Source organism: Nomascus leucogenys, chromosome 21, assembly GCF_006542625.1.
Source record: "Nomascus leucogenys isolate Asia chromosome 21, Asia_NLE_v1, whole genome shotgun sequence".
Lineage (NCBI taxonomy): Eukaryota > Metazoa > Chordata > Mammalia > Primates > Hylobatidae > Nomascus > Nomascus leucogenys.
Window position 1 is genome coordinate 68,818,748 of NC_044401.1, and position 17,111 is coordinate 68,835,858.

Genomic DNA, 17,111 nt, shown 5'->3' on the forward strand with positions numbered 1-17,111 from the left:
GAAAATAGTTTGGAGTATCTTATTAATGATTTTCCTCTTGGATTTTTGTTTATTTTCCACCCCCATCCCTCAGATCTCTGTAACTAAAAACAAGCTTCAGTTCCTCATCTTGGTTACAGTGGTTTAAATGTTTGTTGGTATGTGACTTTGTTTAGTAAAGTTTGTGTGATTCCTTTTCTTTCTTTTTTTTCTTGCAGTGATCTCAGTTTGCTAAACATTGCATAATTTTAAAAAAATGTAGTAGATTATTTTTTGGCCTCCCTAAAGTTCATAGTCATTGCTGTTTTCCACTTCAGTCACTCAGATTATTTTATGAAATCAGTCCAACCCCCAAAGTTGTTTGTTCTTGGCTTTGACTCTGGGTGGAGGTGTGCTGTGATTTTCACAAACTTTGATGTTTTCTGTCTCATGTAGGCGAGGACCTGAGAGTTTTCAGCAGTTTTCCTGCAACCAGCGAAAACTGTGTATTGAATAAAACCCTTGCAATAGACTACTCAGCCCTAGATTTTCTTTGATGAGCACATATCTGCAAGTGGCTCTTGGCCAAGAATTGAGGCTGTATATGGGGGAAGAAATAGGAACATCGGTGGTTGGCTCTTGGAAAGATCTTTAAATAAAGATCATCTGGTCCAAGGATGGCAAATATGTGGCACAAATACCACTACTTTCCCCACCCATGCCTATTGCAAACATCAATAATCGATCATGGCTTTCTTTCTGTTGAGCCATCCAGACCACACAATCTTTCTTGACATGATATCCGAGGCTTCTCCTAAAATGCCAATGGAGCTGGCATGCGAGGTTGAACCTCTACCACTGTGGATTATAATATATCTCCCTAAATAACTACAGACATGGGGAAGCTCAGAGCGAGGCAGAAGAGTGCTAGAGTTGGGAACGTGGGCTCCACAATGGAATGATGTGAGCTCCAACTAGAGGTCAACCACTTGTTAGCTGTGTGGTTTGGAGCAAAGTTAATTTTCATAGGCCTGTTTTCTCACCAATAAAGTGTGGATGATGATAGAGACTACATCATAGGACTGTCGGGAAACATAAACCAAAATAACCTGTGGGAAGCACTCAGCACAGCGGTTGACATTGGTGCTCAGGAAACATGAGCTTCCATGAACGTCACCATCATCATTAGGGAGACTGACTTGTTTGCAATCACAAAACCAGTTAGGATTAGACAAGTTTCTCAACTTCAGTACTGCTGATATTTCAAATGGTCAGATAATTCTGTGCTGTGGGGGCTGTGCTGTGCATTATAGGATGTTCAGCAGCATCCCTGGCCACTACCCACCAGATGCCAGTATAATGCTCCCTCCTCTTCCCAGTTATGACAAGTGTCTCCAGACATTACTTTTTTTTTCATATTAACATATTTGTGCCTGAACCCACTGTCAGAGATGCTCATTCCATTGGTTTCATGATGAAACCCAGGGAATATGTATTTTTTTTAACAGTTATCAGTGGCTTTAATGTCACTCTCTTCATGTCAGGTTACAACTTTTTCTACTTCACAGCTCATCGACAGTTCTGAGTAACAGATTAAAACTCAAAGTTTTAATTATGGTCTTGTAATAGAATTTAAAGTAATGTCAAAGAGAATGCTCACACGCAATATAATTTCCAGTGAAAACAGCTGCCTTCTGGATTACGTAATAATAACATTGATATAATTAATTTGGGTACTGACTAGGTGTTGGACACTGGGGCTATGAGCTTTATGTTCCTCATGCCATTCAGTTGTTATAACAATGCACAAGGCATGCATCATTATTCTCATTTTACAGATGATGGAGCAGGGGCATAGAGTGCCTTGCCCAACATCCCACGGCTAGTAAGTGGATGAACAGACCATGCATCCCAAGTCTATTATCTACAGTGCACACACACACACACACACACACAAACACACACAATACAGAAAGGTCTGGAAGGATATACACCCAGATGTTTACCTTGATTATTTATAGATGATGGGATTATAGGCGTTTGCTACTTATTACTTAAGCTTATTTTTTTTTAAATTTTCTTCTTTGAGCATTCATTATTTGTAAAAAGTATTAAAAAAACAAAATTATAATTATGCAGTCTTGTGACTTTTATAAAACAGGTGATTCATTGTGTTTACAACAGTCTACCTCCTATTCGTCTGATCTTGCTTATGACTGACTGAAAAGCAACAGAAATTATATTTTAATTTCTCATGTGAGATACCAGAATGGAAACATACAGCTCCTTAGTGTAACACATAATGATTCAGTAGTGGGGGTTGTGTGCATTTGTAAGCTACTTTTTCCATAAAAGGTTATTCTGTAAGCAATCATATGGAATTTTAAAATAAATATATTACATGTTATAGATTCCAAAGAATGTTATCTCTCAAGATTTCCTACCTTGGAGAATTATATGTTTGTTCAATGATGCTACCAGTGAAACATCTTCTTTTGAATTTCACTCTTGAGTATTGCCTTTAAAGCTACTTTCTGAACCAGACGAGAAAACCAGGCTTCATTATTTTAGAAGAATACCAGGAATTACCCACTTGGTTGCCCTCTAAGACTAAGACATGCTCTGAATTTCTGTTTGGTCATTTTCAAAAATCAAACAGAGCCACATGGATAAAATCTGCCATAAGAGGCAGTGTTTTAACCACTGTCTTAATTTTCTCATGGAAATTCTAAAAAGGGAGATCCAAATGTGGTTTGATGAATGGAATCATTGTTGGAATAAGTGCAGCGACCCTCAAGGTGACTACTTTCAAACGTACTACACACATGTGGAAGCATAAATTCAGGGGGGGGTGTGTGTGTGTGTGTTACATTTGCATTATTTTATAGTTATGCATTATGTGTTTCAATTCTGAATATGATATTTGACTGGCTTTATTCCCTATGGCATATGTTTCCAATTTTAAGTAACTCTGAAAGATCTTCTGTGTATCTGTCTGCTCACATAACTAAAAGGTCTTGGTGACTCTGGAGTCCAGCTGAACCTTTATGTCTAAAAGAACACGTGTAAGTACATATGTTGAACCAAGAGACAGAGAGTTCACCAAAGGCCCAAGCCTCTCTTCAGGTTTTGCCCTTTGTCCTGTCATGTAGGACCAGGCACTGGTGGGCTTCCAGGTGAGTGGGGACCCTGAGGGTGGCTTCAGACACTCCCCTTCGCCCCCGACCCCCCCGCCAGACATTCCAACTGGAGCCTTACAGGGATGCCAGTATCATAATCTTCAGCCTGCTTCCTTGGAACTCCTCCCACATCTCTCGGTGGCTTCTATAAACGCCTGTACAACATGCCCACACTCTTGTCGTTGGAGCCTTCATTTCCACTAGAATCTCTCATTTCTGAATTCAGTGTCATTATCATTATATCATGTCAAGGAAAGGAAGGACAAAGGACACAGGGTCTCCTGGATGGCAGAGCGATCTTGTCACTTCATCATTCGTTTGTTCATTCATTTGCTCAAATATTTAAGTGCTTACTGTCTGCCACTGGGGAATGTGAAACGAACAAAATAGGTCTCTGGTCTCATGGAGCTTACTTCTAGGGAAGACAGACAATAAATGCATAAATCAAGAAACAAGCTGGGGTCGGGCACAGTGGCTCACACCTGTAATCCCAGCACTTTGGGAGGCCGAGGCGGGTGGATCACGAGGTCAGGAGAGCGAGATGATCCTGACTAACACGGTGAAACCCCGTCTCTACTAAAAAATACAAAAAAAATTAGCCAGGCGTGGTGGCGGCGCCTGTAGTCCCAGCTACTCAGGAGGCTGAGGCAGGAGAATGGCGTGAACCCGGGATGCGGAGCTTGCAGTGAGCCGAGATCGCGCCACTGCACTCCAGCCTGGGTGACAGAGCGAGACTCCGTCTCAAAAAAAAAAAAAAAAAAAAAAAGAAACAAGCTGGGATTTTAGATATTAATTTTGAAGGAGGAGGAGAGGAAAGCAGGATGTGACATTTAAGCTGAGACCTGTAGAGTGAGGAAGATCCAGCCCTGTAGAGAGCTTGAGGAAGACTATGCCAGCAAGGTGAAGGCTTCGATGCCCCGGCACAGCGCATAAGGCTTAGAATAATTATATCACAAATACACAAAGTAGGCATAAGATAATATTATTCTCATTGAGGCAATCCTGACATAGGTGAATTTTAGAGAGGGGAATTTGTAAGGACACTAGACAAGATGGAATTCTTAACTATATTTTCTTTCATTGTAAACCAGGGAAGCCAATTTTAGCATTGCTACATAACTGAAGCACTACTGTAATTTTTTTTAACATATTATTCAGGACTCAGCATGAGATGAAACTGTGAGAAAAGCTAAGGTCTTCCTCTTTAAGATTCTCCTTGCCCTAGAAAATCTGACTTTATTGGATTCCAGGGCAGAGCGTTTTTCAGAGCGTGTGTGTGTTTGCTCTGTTCACATTATTTCTTTTCCCCAGAAGGAGACCAAACTGTTTAAAGGGAAGACAGAAACAAACAAACAACTGGGTAATACGCTTCCAAACATTCAGACACATGTGACCTTTCAGCCAGCGCAAAGATCCATGAGGCAAACAGCAGGCCAGCCGTGCTTGATTCTTTTGGAGCACAGATGCTGCCGCTTCCTTGGGGATGACCATATAAATTATACAGACCATTATCATCTCTCCTCCAGAATTTTCACTTTTGAATTCTGGCCCCAAAAATACAAAATTTGTTCCCCTCGAGCATACAATTTCATGCTGCCCCTGCACCTGCTGGAACGACCAGAGAAGATTGGATTGGCCCCTTCTACCTTCTGCTATTCTGCATCCAGAAGAGGCTGTTTTCTGTTGCCTGGAGGAAAGGCTGGTTTTGTTGTGCCAATCGGACCCTTGTAGGGATGCCAGTATCATAATCTTCATTCCTCCATTTCTCTCTGGGCCTAGAACTCTTTCCAGTGGAATGTCACAGATAACTTGCCACTAAGAGATGTGCCCCCCCTCTCTCGCTCTCTGTTTTTTTCTCTCTCTCCCTCCTCCCCTCCAAAAATCTTGGCATCGTTTCATTTTCTGAATCTTTCTAGGACCTATGCCTTTCTTCTAGCTAAGCTGGGGACACAGATCACAGTGGCCTGATTTTTCCACTATTGATAAATTAACCTTCAAATTTCTTTGTAGTTAAGTTCTGAACTACCATCTTACTATTCGTATTCATTTATTTTTCAATTTTCTCTACTGCTTCAGAATCCACAAAAGTTTCTTTTGGTATTTTCTTATAGTTTAAGTGACAACTCTAACAAAATACCTCCTCTCTGCTGACCTGGTCAGTTTATACTGGTGGTTATCGCTTGTAGTTTCTTCCTTAAAAAAATGCTCCATTGAAAAATTACCAAGAAATTCACTAGAATGTAAGCTTTATGAGGGCAAGGATTTTATCTTTTGTTTTGTTTTCTCTTTTGTCCTTAATATCTAGAATGGTGCCTGCTACACAGTAGCATGTGTTGAATATTGGTTGAATGAATGAGTGGATGAAATTGACATCAGACTTGCTTGTGTGAGGGGCCTTGGCTGATGCCCACTCCTTCTTCTCATAAGAAGGTTCTGCCAAAGTCAAACTGAATTCTTGAAATCATGTTAGCTGCAAACCCATCAAAATTCCAACCTTAGCAAAATCTTGGAAACAAACACATTTCCCCCCCAATTTTTCTATCAATCTACTATCCATTCAGATATTTCCATAATTTGTCACTAAAACAGCAACTATAAGCTACACAATGTAAGTTGTTCAGGAGCCCTACACAGAATTGATGACTGGGTATTGGGAAGGTGGAGTTAGTGAGAGAAACAAACCCCACCACATGGTAAACCGTCCGGTCAGTTTTAGTGCCTTCAGTACCTGAGATTCAAATGCCCTGGACATCCCAGAAGAAGGAGAATTTTAATTAGAGCATCCAGGTGAAGCTCTTGCCTAATTTAAATTCCATGCATCATCCTGAGATGCAATATCCTAAAGTTATGATTCTATTTGTCACCACTTCCTTTACTGCATTTTGTTTTTAGGCTGAGAGCTATGGGGCTCACAACATATCTGACATTGTTTATGGAGTCGTGGACTCTAATAAAGTCTGCTTAATCATGATGGAACAGGTTCGGCTTTGCCAGAACTGAAAAATGGGTTGGTAGCCACTGAGCATCCTGTAGAGCCTACCTTGAGCTTCTCTTCAAGTTACAGTCTCATCTTAAGCACTCTGTTTTGAAAAGAAAATCATTTGGTTGTGTATAGAGCCAGTTCTCAGTTACACATAGAAATGAGACTGATTTCTGCTCTTCTTTATGGGGAAGTTGTCAGATTAATGATACACCAGTGCCAGGTAAAGGAATTTTAGTGGCCCAAAGAGAGGCTACGGCCTGCTTGCCTGCCTTAGGGGCATCTAGAGCCGTGCTTCTTGCCTCAGGGTAATTTTGACCCCCTAGGGCACATTTGGTAAGGTCTAGAGACTTTCTGGTTGTTTCTCCTACAAAGAGGGATAGGTGCCATACTTATAATGCTTAACACCCTATAAGGCACAGGACACCACCCCAACAAGTCAGTTGTGCTGAGGTTGAGAGACTCTGATCTGGAGGAACCCCACTGAGCTTCATGCAGATGTCCCTGCCTGGGAAGGTGAGTCTTCTTTTGCTGTTTTCCAGTTCTTTTAACAAAGTATCTCCATCTTATTCTTGCATCACGAATTGTGGAATAGGAAGCAGATCTGATTTCAGAAGTGGGCAGGGCAGGCAGCCTAGGTGGAATGATTTGAAAGGCACAGAGACAATCCAGACATAAAAACATTCCTCTACTTCTGAGGCTCCAAGGCCTAGAATTCTTTCTGTTGAAATCCAGAGAAGACCTGAACTGGCTTCCTGAGTTTTGAATCAAGCTCTGCTAGTTCCGAATGCATTAAGATTTGCTGAGCATTCACTGTGCCCTCAGCCCTGGGCTAAGTGCGGTGCAGGCATTCTCTCGTTCCGTTTTCTCAGCAGCCCTGTGAGATGTGTCCAGTTGTTGGAGGCTTGGAAATGTTCAGAAATTTGCCCAGGGTGGTACACTGGTTAAGCATGGTGCTGGTACAGAGATTTTCCACCAGGTATGTCTAAGGCCCAAGACACTGCCGGTAACCAAGACCTTACTGTGTCTAGTTCTGAGGTAATTCAACCAACCTTTTTTGTGACTCTCTTTCCACCTGTGGAAACCTAAGGAAAAATTCCACCATGACTTCTAGGAATCTTTGACAATGCTTAGCTGTCTTGATTTGTTTCTTTTATGTCTTGCCCTTTTTAAGGCTTCCCTTTTAAAATGGAGACAGTCTCAGAGTAGGTGGCAATTGGAAATCTCCATAGAAGGATTCCAAACCTCAATGTATAGCATAACAAACTATATGGTGAGCTTCTAAAAATGCCAACTTCCAGGCCCCTCACCAATGCTGATTTAGCAGGTTTGAAATGGGCTCCTGGATCCCTGATTTTTAGAAGTTAATCAATTCTTTTTTTCTGGAGCCCTGATACTAATGACCCCCTCCATCCAGGTGATGCTGAGGCCCGTATCTGAGGGCCACACTGAAGAAGAAGGCCAGTCTAGCCCCTTCTGGGGAATTCATCTAATTGACTGGTTTTCTCAAGGCAAGGATACTGGTCACTATGGAAGGACAATGTTTGGGGTAACTTAGGGCTCCAAGACCCCTCACACAGGCCGAGCTAACTGTGCACTGCTGTCCTCATACTCACCCAGATCAAGGGTTCCCAAACTTCACTGCACATTAGAATCACCCGGGAAGCTTTTAAAAGTCCTGATGCCCAGATCATAATCTGGGTCAATTGAATCACAGTGTCTGGGACTGGGAGCCCACCTTTGTAAAGCTCTCCAGCTGATTCCAAAGCACAGCAGTTTGTGAACCAGTCCTGTGCATTGTAGATTCCATATCATTGCTGCTGCTGCACTTTCTCTTGCAGTGCTCTTTGGCTGTCCTAGCCCCATGTGCCAAAATCTTAGCTCTCTAGGAAGACCCAGCTGCAACTGACTCTTTGCTGTATTGTCTTGACATGCCCCCTCTCCAATGTGGTTCCTTATTCCTCTGCTCTGCTTCCTCTAAGGTATTCATCTTATGACCTTCTTTGTATTTACTACGTATCTTCAGCCAGTTAGACTGCAACTTCCTTGAAAGCATGGACTCTAATATATGTGGCTCTGGACTGATTTGAGCAGAAAGAGTATGCAAGGGTGGATGCAGGACAGATGAGGCAAAGACCAACTCAACTCTTTTCCTTGGCTTTCTTCAGGACAGATCAGATGGAGGGTAATAATAGTGGTTGCTAGAGCTCACCTATGCATGCATTTCTTGAGTAAAATATCCCAGTAAAATTGTTAGGTTTTTAAATTTAAAAAATTTTATTTTATTTTTATTTTTAAGGCAAGGTCTTGCTCTGTTACTCAGGCTGGAGATCATGGCTCACGGCAGCCTCGACCTCCCAGGCTCCAGCCATCCTCCTGCCTCAGCCTTCCCAATAGCTGAGACTATAGGTGTGCACCACCACTCTCAGCCAATTTTTAATTTTTTGGTAGAAATGAGGTCTCACTATGTTGCTGGGGCTTGTCTCAAACTCCTGGGCTCAAGGGATCCTCCCACCTCAGTGTCCCCAAGTGCCGAGATAACAGGTGTGAACCACTGCACCCAGCCTTGAACTCATTCTTCTGGGGGAGAAATAAAGAATCTTTCTAAATAACAGCACCTTCTAAATAGTGATGTTTTGACCTTTTGGTATTGTGAAAATGTGTGTCTTTGCTGCCATGACTCAGAATGTAGGCCAGCCTTCCTCCCCAGGATGTTTAGGGGGCTTACGGGGACTTACTCATGCTTGGGAAGGAATTTAAGAGGAAGTCAGAGTACCCTCTAAGTTTCTTTTCATCTCTTCTGATTGTTTTCACCCTGCTCACATGAGAAACAAGTCCTGTCATCCTAAACTGACATGGGACTTAGTTTCTGCAGAGTGACAAATGTACAAATGGCCTTGACAGATGCTGCAGCTCTGTTTTGATTTGCCCATCTAGAATTTTAAAACTGAGAAATATTTTGATTTCTTGCCTCTCTTGAAAACTCAAAATCTCTTCCCCCCTGTACTTGCTTTCCTGGTAACAGCAAATAGCACCTGCCACTTTTAGCTGAGACCTGTGTGCTCAAATTTGCTGTAGCCCCTATGCCTATGCCTCCTTACTTCCAAAATTTCAGTTGCCTGATTTGAGTTCTATAGGCTGTGGCACAGCAGCACCTGTTAAAAACTGTTAAAACGCAGATTGCTGAGCCCTAACCATCTTCCAGCAGGAAGAGCTGTCATTTGTTTATGTATGTAGATATAGACACATATACATGTGGGTACATATATACATGTTAGTATGGATTCATATAGATTTCCTTCTGTGGATTATAATCCAGTACTATTGTTACTTCTTTTCTTGCTCAGGATGTCTCAACTTTGGGCATTTGGGAGCTCTCTGGGGTCGGCTCCTGTGGCCTTTCAGTAAGCCTCTACACAGCTGCCCCCCGCCCCCCCATTTTGTTTTGGGTTTTCACAGCACTTTTTGCTACCACAAGATGCTCCATGCTTATTTTGTATTTTCCCTACCCCAAACCCGGAATTAACTAGCTCCTCAAGGATCCCTGATTTATTGTATTGGAGAAAGGTATTTAGAAGCCAAGATCTGGGTGCTAGGTGTGCTCAATGCTATTGGATCATCATTGCTTCTAGTCATTCTGAGTGGACAGAGCTAGGGAATATATGTGTGTATACTTGTGTAAACTAATTTGCACATACATACACATATAGATTTATGTCTCTATTTATCATGTGTATGGGTGTCTGTGTGTGTGTGTGTGTGTGTGTGTGTGTGTGTGTGTAAAAACTGACCCCATGAATACCTGCAACTCCAGTCCAAGGCCAAAGGAGTCATACTAGCTTTGGGAAAATCAGATTTTTAATCTTTGTATAGTTTTAAATTTTTACAAATAGTTCAAGGACATCTTGGGGAAATAAGAAAGCTTCTTTTTATAGCTATTTTATAGCTATTACTTTAAAAAACTCAACAAATCCCAAGCTTATGGCTGAGATGTCTCATCAACATACCACCATGCTTAATATCCTTCAGTCCCTCCTGAAATCTTCCATAGTTTGGAACACACAGCCTTACTGTTCCCGAAGGTAGGTAGACCTGCCTCATTTCCCTTCTCATAAAACACAGTTTGTCTCCATCTCTGGTCTACTGAACAATGCCTATTGTGACGCTGAGCTGGCACTTGTGCATTCTAAATGTAGGCCAAGACACTTCGCAGAGATTACAATCAGAACTTTGCTTTACATGTGAAATCTTATTTTGAATGCAGGTACACAATTACTCACTCAGAGACTTAATTACACTGCCTTAGGATAGTATTAAAACAATGGTTTTAATTATTTTTTGGGGGGGTGTTACAAAAGTAACCTGCTGTCTCGCTAGGTGGGTGAGGGGCCTTTACTACAGTCTTTCTGAGAACTTCACAGATACAAATTAACCTTCAGCTGTGAGGTTTACCTGTGGGTCCTTCATGTTTATTCAGAAAGAAACCATACTTGGATGGGGTCCCTTACTCTCGTTATGCTTAATGTAAATCTAGTAATGCTTGATGAACTGTTTAGAGAACTGGAAAGAGAATCCAGCCAGGATGGCTCATGGGCTGCTGGAGGTGTGGCCCCTCAGTGGTTTGGAAAACACTCTGGGTTTTAAACAGCAGCACCTATAATTATGGAGGCGTCATCCCTTCCATAAAAAAAGAAAACAAAACAAAGAAAGCAAAGCCCTTCTACTAACAAGGTGTAGTCATAGCATGTGTTCAGCCTTCTCAAAACCTGTCTGGCATTTGTTTCTGGCCTGGTGGAGAGTATCTTCCATCTTTCTCTGAGCTCTCATAAAACAATACAAAGGTAAACAATTGGAGGGCAATTAGCAGTCTCTTTGGGGTAACAGGAGAGAGAAGTCACCGGACTATTAATGTCAAAGGAATTAATCATGGTTTGCATAGGTGATTTAGTGACTTAACTTTGCAAATGGTTGAAAAACAAGGAACCAACGAAGTTTATAAAAGATGCCAGTTTGGAGAATCATGTATGGCAGACTTACAGGACCACCTGTGAAATAGTTTAAGGCTATCAAGATATTGAGATGCAGCCTGTTGTATAAGGGGCTGCGTGTACTATAGATCACCTTTGTCCAACTTGAATGTGTCTGAGACTTGGCTGGGTGATTTTTTTAAAATACAGACTTTTGATTCACTAGGTCTGAGGTACAGCCTGACATTCTGCATTTTTGACATAACCTGGAGGTGGTGCTCTGCAGGTCAGCACATCTCATTTTGCATAGTAAGGCTGTAGATTGTTCTAGTACCTGTAGCAGATGGGGTTGAGCCACCCATAGTCCTTTTACATGTTTCCAAGTTACCAACTTTGCACTGGGAATGCTCAGGGCATTAGAACAGCTTTTTGGATTGAAGATACTTGGCCAAATGCTTCACCGTACATTGTAGTTTATGACGATTACAGTCCACTGAGACCCATGTTCATACAGTACAGTCATGTACAACCCCTTTTCACAAGCACCAATTTAGAAAAACATAAAAATATTTGCAGGCCATATTTATTTATGTTTATATAACTGCATACTTAAAAAAAAAAGCAGCAAGTGCAGTCTTGGTAACTAAGGTCTCACTCTCCAGTTAGAAAAACAGAAAAAGCACTATTGTTTCTAGATTTAACTCTGAGCCTCTTAAGTTTTGTTGTGGGGGAAAACACTTTTTAAGCTAGGGTCATTCCCCATTCCCTGACTAGCTTTTCCACCCACTCAATTATCAAATGTGGTTTTGTCTCAGAGTGCCTGTTAATATTGTATACTTTAAAACAAGAGATCCCCTGCTGATTTCCGGTGTGGACATATAGGGACATGAGGACACAGAGGATGGGCTCCTCTTACCACTTACTGTGAAGCACATGATTTTCATTAGCCATTTTTATCTTCTTGGAAGGAAACTGAGTTTGAGCTTTCATTTAGAGAATGGTCTGCCCACGCTTAACCTCCCCTCTCTGAATCCACTTTTCTCTTCTCAACCCTCCCTTCTTTCTTTGCTGTGTTGACCCCCACCTGGATGTCTGCCTCATCTATGGAGAGAGGGTGGAGAGGAGGGTGAGCAGGGAGTTGAACTTGTTCTTGACCCCCTGTGGCTTCAGTTTCTCCCAGATCTGTAAAGGGATCTGTAGGTTAGCTGTTTCTGAGAAGCTAGACAAACCACTTAAGTCTGAGGATTGGTCACTTTTGTGAGGTGGAAAGAGTGAGATGGAAACCCACAAAGTCAGGACACCTGGATTCTAATCCTTGTCCAACCATTAACCAAGTTGCTTTTGCCTTGGAGGGCAAATGAAATCCCTGAGCCTTAGCTTCCTCATCTGTAATGCAATATTCTTAGTTATGCCCATGATTTTTAAAGTGTAGGAACCTTGGCACTAGGATGGCATTAGATAACACTGAATTGCATATTGAGAACTGTATTCCTTTCCGATCCCTTTAAATCGTTCCGGTTGTTTAAAAAAAAAAAACAGAAAAACAGAAAAAGAGAAAACAAAAATTCAAAAATTTCCATTGATATTCTTGTCCTTAACCCTTCTCAACAATTGCCACTCTCTCTCCTTTTTTTAAAAATCATTTTTAATTTTTGTTTTGACCCTCAAAGAGAAATCAGTGACTTTGTTTTTACTGTGCTTGTTTTTAATTTATGGTGGGTGATACTGATTTCCCATTTAAGGCAGTAATAGAAAAAAATTAAAAGTAGGTTGATTTAAATGAAAATGTTTGCTACAATTACCATAATAAGTGGCCGCCAATGAGTACAGTATATTAATTATTCGGGAACTGTTATGTTATATAGATATGGCAAAAATCAGGACACTGGTAACCGTGGTTAAAGAAACACTAAATTAAGTGGTTTTAGTTTTTGTTCAACTCAAAACTTACAAGAGCATTCAGGTACGTCAGCAGGTGGTAAATGTCCACTCCAGTTTCTGTTCCCCAAATGTACATATATTTAGTGACATGGTATTTGGTGAATGAAGCTCATGTTTGGTGTATATAATCCACAGTAATGTGACAGGGCACTAACATATTCTGATACCTTTGGGAAAATTTTGGCTGCAGTTAACTATAATTTGCTAATTTTGCATTTACATTGGTTTTTTTTTTCTCCTGTTACTTAAAATATAACGAAATGGGGACAAGTACCTTTGCCTTGGTGTAATTAAAAATAAAATTATGTCAGGAACATCTGTTTTCAAAAGGGATTTCTATTTGTTGTATCACCAAAAGGTGGCGTCCTACCCCCATGCCCTTTATTTTAAAATCTTTCTTGCTTTAATTTAACAAAAAGAAACTTCCAGTTGATTACTGATAAAGAAATTAAAATCTGCTCCCCACGAATGTAACGTGACAGTGTTGAAAATGAACAATATGTTAAGCTGCAGTTAAGTTTCCCTCTAATGTAAACCAAATGGACATCGAGTTCTCTAATAAGGCAGCACAGCACATTAGACAGTATCATATACAAAATTGAGTACAATATATCATGGGATTTACAACCAGGATTTCCTTTTGTCTGCAAAACTTGTTGCCAACCTGACTGTGGCCCCCATTTGCAAGTGAATGTAGAATCTAAGGCAGTTAAAATGCAGAATCAGATTAGCAGCAATCTAAAGATCTTTTTAGTATGGCAATGATAATAATTTTTAATAAACACACTGCTTAATCTGAAAACCAAGATCAGAGGATGAATTGTTCTTTACAGACTATGAATAGATCTGTTACATTTAAATAAGTCGTTATTCCCCTGAGTTATAATTCTATAGTCAGGCATATACCATAAACATGTTATATTTGGCATAAAGTACTTTAGAAATTAAAAACCATTTTTAGTAGGTTGAACACTACAGACTCAGTAGACTGGCTACTTTGTAGATTTCCATTTAATTCCATGTGAATTCAGCATATGGAATTTCCAGGGATGTCAAAGAGTTGTTGGCAGTATTAACTGAGTTGACATAAAGCTTTTAGATCAGTGCCTAGGTCACGGTATTTAATAAATGTTAGATGTTATTATTGACAGCTGTAGACTGTGAGCTCCTCAAGGGCAGGGATTTTTATTTTTTCATCCCTCTGTGCCCACTCTGTGGTCTAGAACACAGTAGGTATGTCATTAATCCCTTTATGTCTTGACACACAAGACATTGAACCCTAGCCTCTGAGGAAGCTAGGACATTCCACACAAGCTAAAATGCATTTTATTTGTCTAGATTCTAGTCTAAAAGATTCAGTGAATTGTCTTATCTGGATAGCATGGAACTTTATGCAGCATGCATGCAACGTGAATTCTACCAGGCTGAAATTACCTTAGCAGCCTCCTTTTCTTTTATTCTGTGGCATCAGCGAATGGCTTTGTTATTTTTTTTTTTAACTTGCGAAAGACACAATTTTAAAGCGATAGTCTTATGCTACCCTTGAAATTGAGATTTAAGTTCTTCTGTAAATGAATGTTTAACAATATTTGTAAAGGGGCATTACCCGAAAGAATTTAATAATAACCTTTTCAGGATATTATCTACAACTGTGCTGGTCTCAAGACCAAAGGGACAGTAAGCCTCTCCCCTCCCCGCAAGGGGAAGTATTTTGTAGGAATCAACAGGGGTCACTTTTAATATATTCTCATAAAGAATTGGCCTGGTGTACACCATCCAGCCAGTAGCTGCAAATGCTGGTTTGGGAGCCTGGCCACTTCTGTGGTGGTGGGTCTGAAAAAATTTACTTCTGTTAACAACAACAGCAACAACAACAACAAGACATAGAGGTCTTACAGCTTTCCAAGTCACGTTTTGGAAACACATACTCTGTTTCCCTCTCTATGCGTATTGATAAAAGTGAAATAAATACTAGTGTCTTTTGTTTTATGTATGTATATTGCAAAACATTTAATTCAGGCTCTTAGTTTATTCCTCCGAATTTCTAAATTCAACCAAACTTCAAAAACCGCAAAAAGAAAAAAAAAATCTCACCTTTTCAAAGAATTGGACAAAGCTTTTTGCACGTGACTGATCACTGGGAGAGCAGGTAATTTGTGTTAAACAACGGACTGACATGCTAGCCCCCAGGCGTTTTCCTAAGAGGAGCCGTGGCAAGAACACAGTTCCTGATGCAGCCACTTTCCCCCAAAGTGGACTCGACTGCACATTCCTGCAGTGGCTCTGACAAGGGGGCAGAAGCTCGTCCCACATTCACACTCTCCTGATTCCGAGAAACAGGGGAGAAAACCCCTCGCTGTCTGGAGGGGTTTCTGTTTCCTTGCAAACAGGGGTTTGTCCTTCTGCTGAACTTTCACCTCCCGAACTCGGCTTCTTTCATTGGACAAAGTGCAGAAAGAAAGAGGAGAGACCGAGGGAGGACGGGAGAGAGGGAGAAAGGGGGGTTGAAAACACCACCTCCCACCTCCCTCTCCTTCAACTGTCACTGATGGCAAAACACTTTCACTTTTAACTGGAGGAAACTCACATTCTAGCCTGTCCTCTCCCCTCCCTTTCATATTTTTAGCTCAGAATCCAAGCAAATAGCCATCGCATTCCCATCTTCGTCCCGAGTTAACGCTCTCCCTTCTCGTTTTTTCCGCTGTCTGAATGGGCCCCCCATTTCCCATCTCTTGAGGAATCTCCCCCTCCGCCCCCATGCCCCTTATTTTCCAGGTCTTTCCTGCCAGATCCCTCTGTTGCCAGGGACTGCTCTGGCGTTCCCTTCCTCTCTCTGGTCCGCAGGGCTCTGCCTCCCTCTCCTCTTTCCAATCCTGCCTGGACGCCCCTCACTTCCCCCTCCCTGGATCCCTCCCCCCAACCCCCCCATTCTTTGGCAATTGCGATTTTTTTTTCTGGGAGCCCGGTTGTTTACCCAGCAGGTGGATGTGACGTCAGGGACGCACAACAGCAAAAAATAACAACATCTCCCTCCGCGACGTGTTGGCCTCTCTCGCGCGCCTTATTTATTTATTTGTTCCGGGATGTCGGGGGGGAGGGGGGTGGGTGCCAGCGCCCCGGCGAACGGCAAAGAGGGAGCCGCTCGCGCTCGGGGGGCCGCTGGAGTGCCCGGCAGGGTGCGTGAAGCGGAGAGGGGACCCCTGCGGGAGGCAGAGGGTCGGGCCGGGATGCGCCCCCGGGCCAATGCTGCCCGCGCCTCTGCCGCCGCCGCCGCCGCCGCCACCGGCGCTGGCTGGGCTCCGGGAAGCTAGTCCGGAGCGGAGGAATCTATTGTTATTTATTGTGTGGCGGTTGCACGCTGTACTCGCGGCGGCCCGGCCCTCGCCCGGGAGTGCGTGTGTGCGCGCGTGTGTGCGCGAGTGAGTGTGTGCGCGGGGTGCGCGCGCGGGCGGGAGTGGGCGCGCGCGGGGAAAGGCCCGAAAACACCTTAGTTTGCACCGAGAGACCATTTGCAGCGGGTGAGTTTGTATTTTTCCATTTCTGCTCCACTTTTTCCCAAGCCGCCTCCTGTCTTGTTTCCGCCACTTTAAACAACAACAACAACCAGCACAAAAAAAAAAAGAAAAGAAAGAAAGAAAAAGAGAAAAAAATGGAAAAAAAAAAACTACTTTCCACCTCCAGGCTCCACGTGCATCTACCCCAGCCCTCCCCTCTCTTCCTCTCCCCCCCCGGGTCGGGGCCCAGCTCTGGGATGGGTGGGGGCTGCGGGCCGGCGCGCGGGTGGAGGGAGCTCCGGCGGCGCCCGCACCCTTTGGGTTTATTTGCATAAGTCAAATGGGGGCGGGGGCGGTGGCGACTGCGAGGAGGCGAGATCGCCTCCCCGTAGGCCCCTTCACGCCTCTTTCTGCGCTCTCTACGATCGCCTAGGGGAGAGAAATCAATACGCCCAGGCCTCCTGGCGCAACTTTCGATGCCCGGCGTTGGCGTCCGGTGGCCGCCCGGGCGCCGGGCCGGTGCGGGGTCCCGGGTCCTGGCCGCAGCGGGAGGGGGCGCGCGCCGGGCGCCTCCTAGGCCCAAAGTTTAGAC

At 42.9% G+C, this 17,111-nt stretch overlaps 1 protein-coding gene across 1 annotated transcript in view; it reads left to right on the plus strand.

The window, feature by feature from the left end:
- The window catches only part of LOC115832094, a 93,631-nt gene that overhangs the window by 73,716 nt on the left and 2,804 nt on the right, over nucleotides 1-17,111 (plus strand). Inside the window, exons 4-7 of the mRNA XM_030801755.1 lie at nucleotides 3,111-3,134; nucleotides 6,030-6,116; nucleotides 7,535-7,666; nucleotides 16,219-16,543. Coding sequence (XP_030657615.1) covers nucleotides 3,111-3,134; nucleotides 6,030-6,116; nucleotides 7,535-7,666; nucleotides 16,219-16,543 — 568 coding nt within the window. The remainder of the gene's footprint in view (nucleotides 1-3,110; nucleotides 3,135-6,029; nucleotides 6,117-7,534; nucleotides 7,667-16,218; nucleotides 16,544-17,111) is intronic.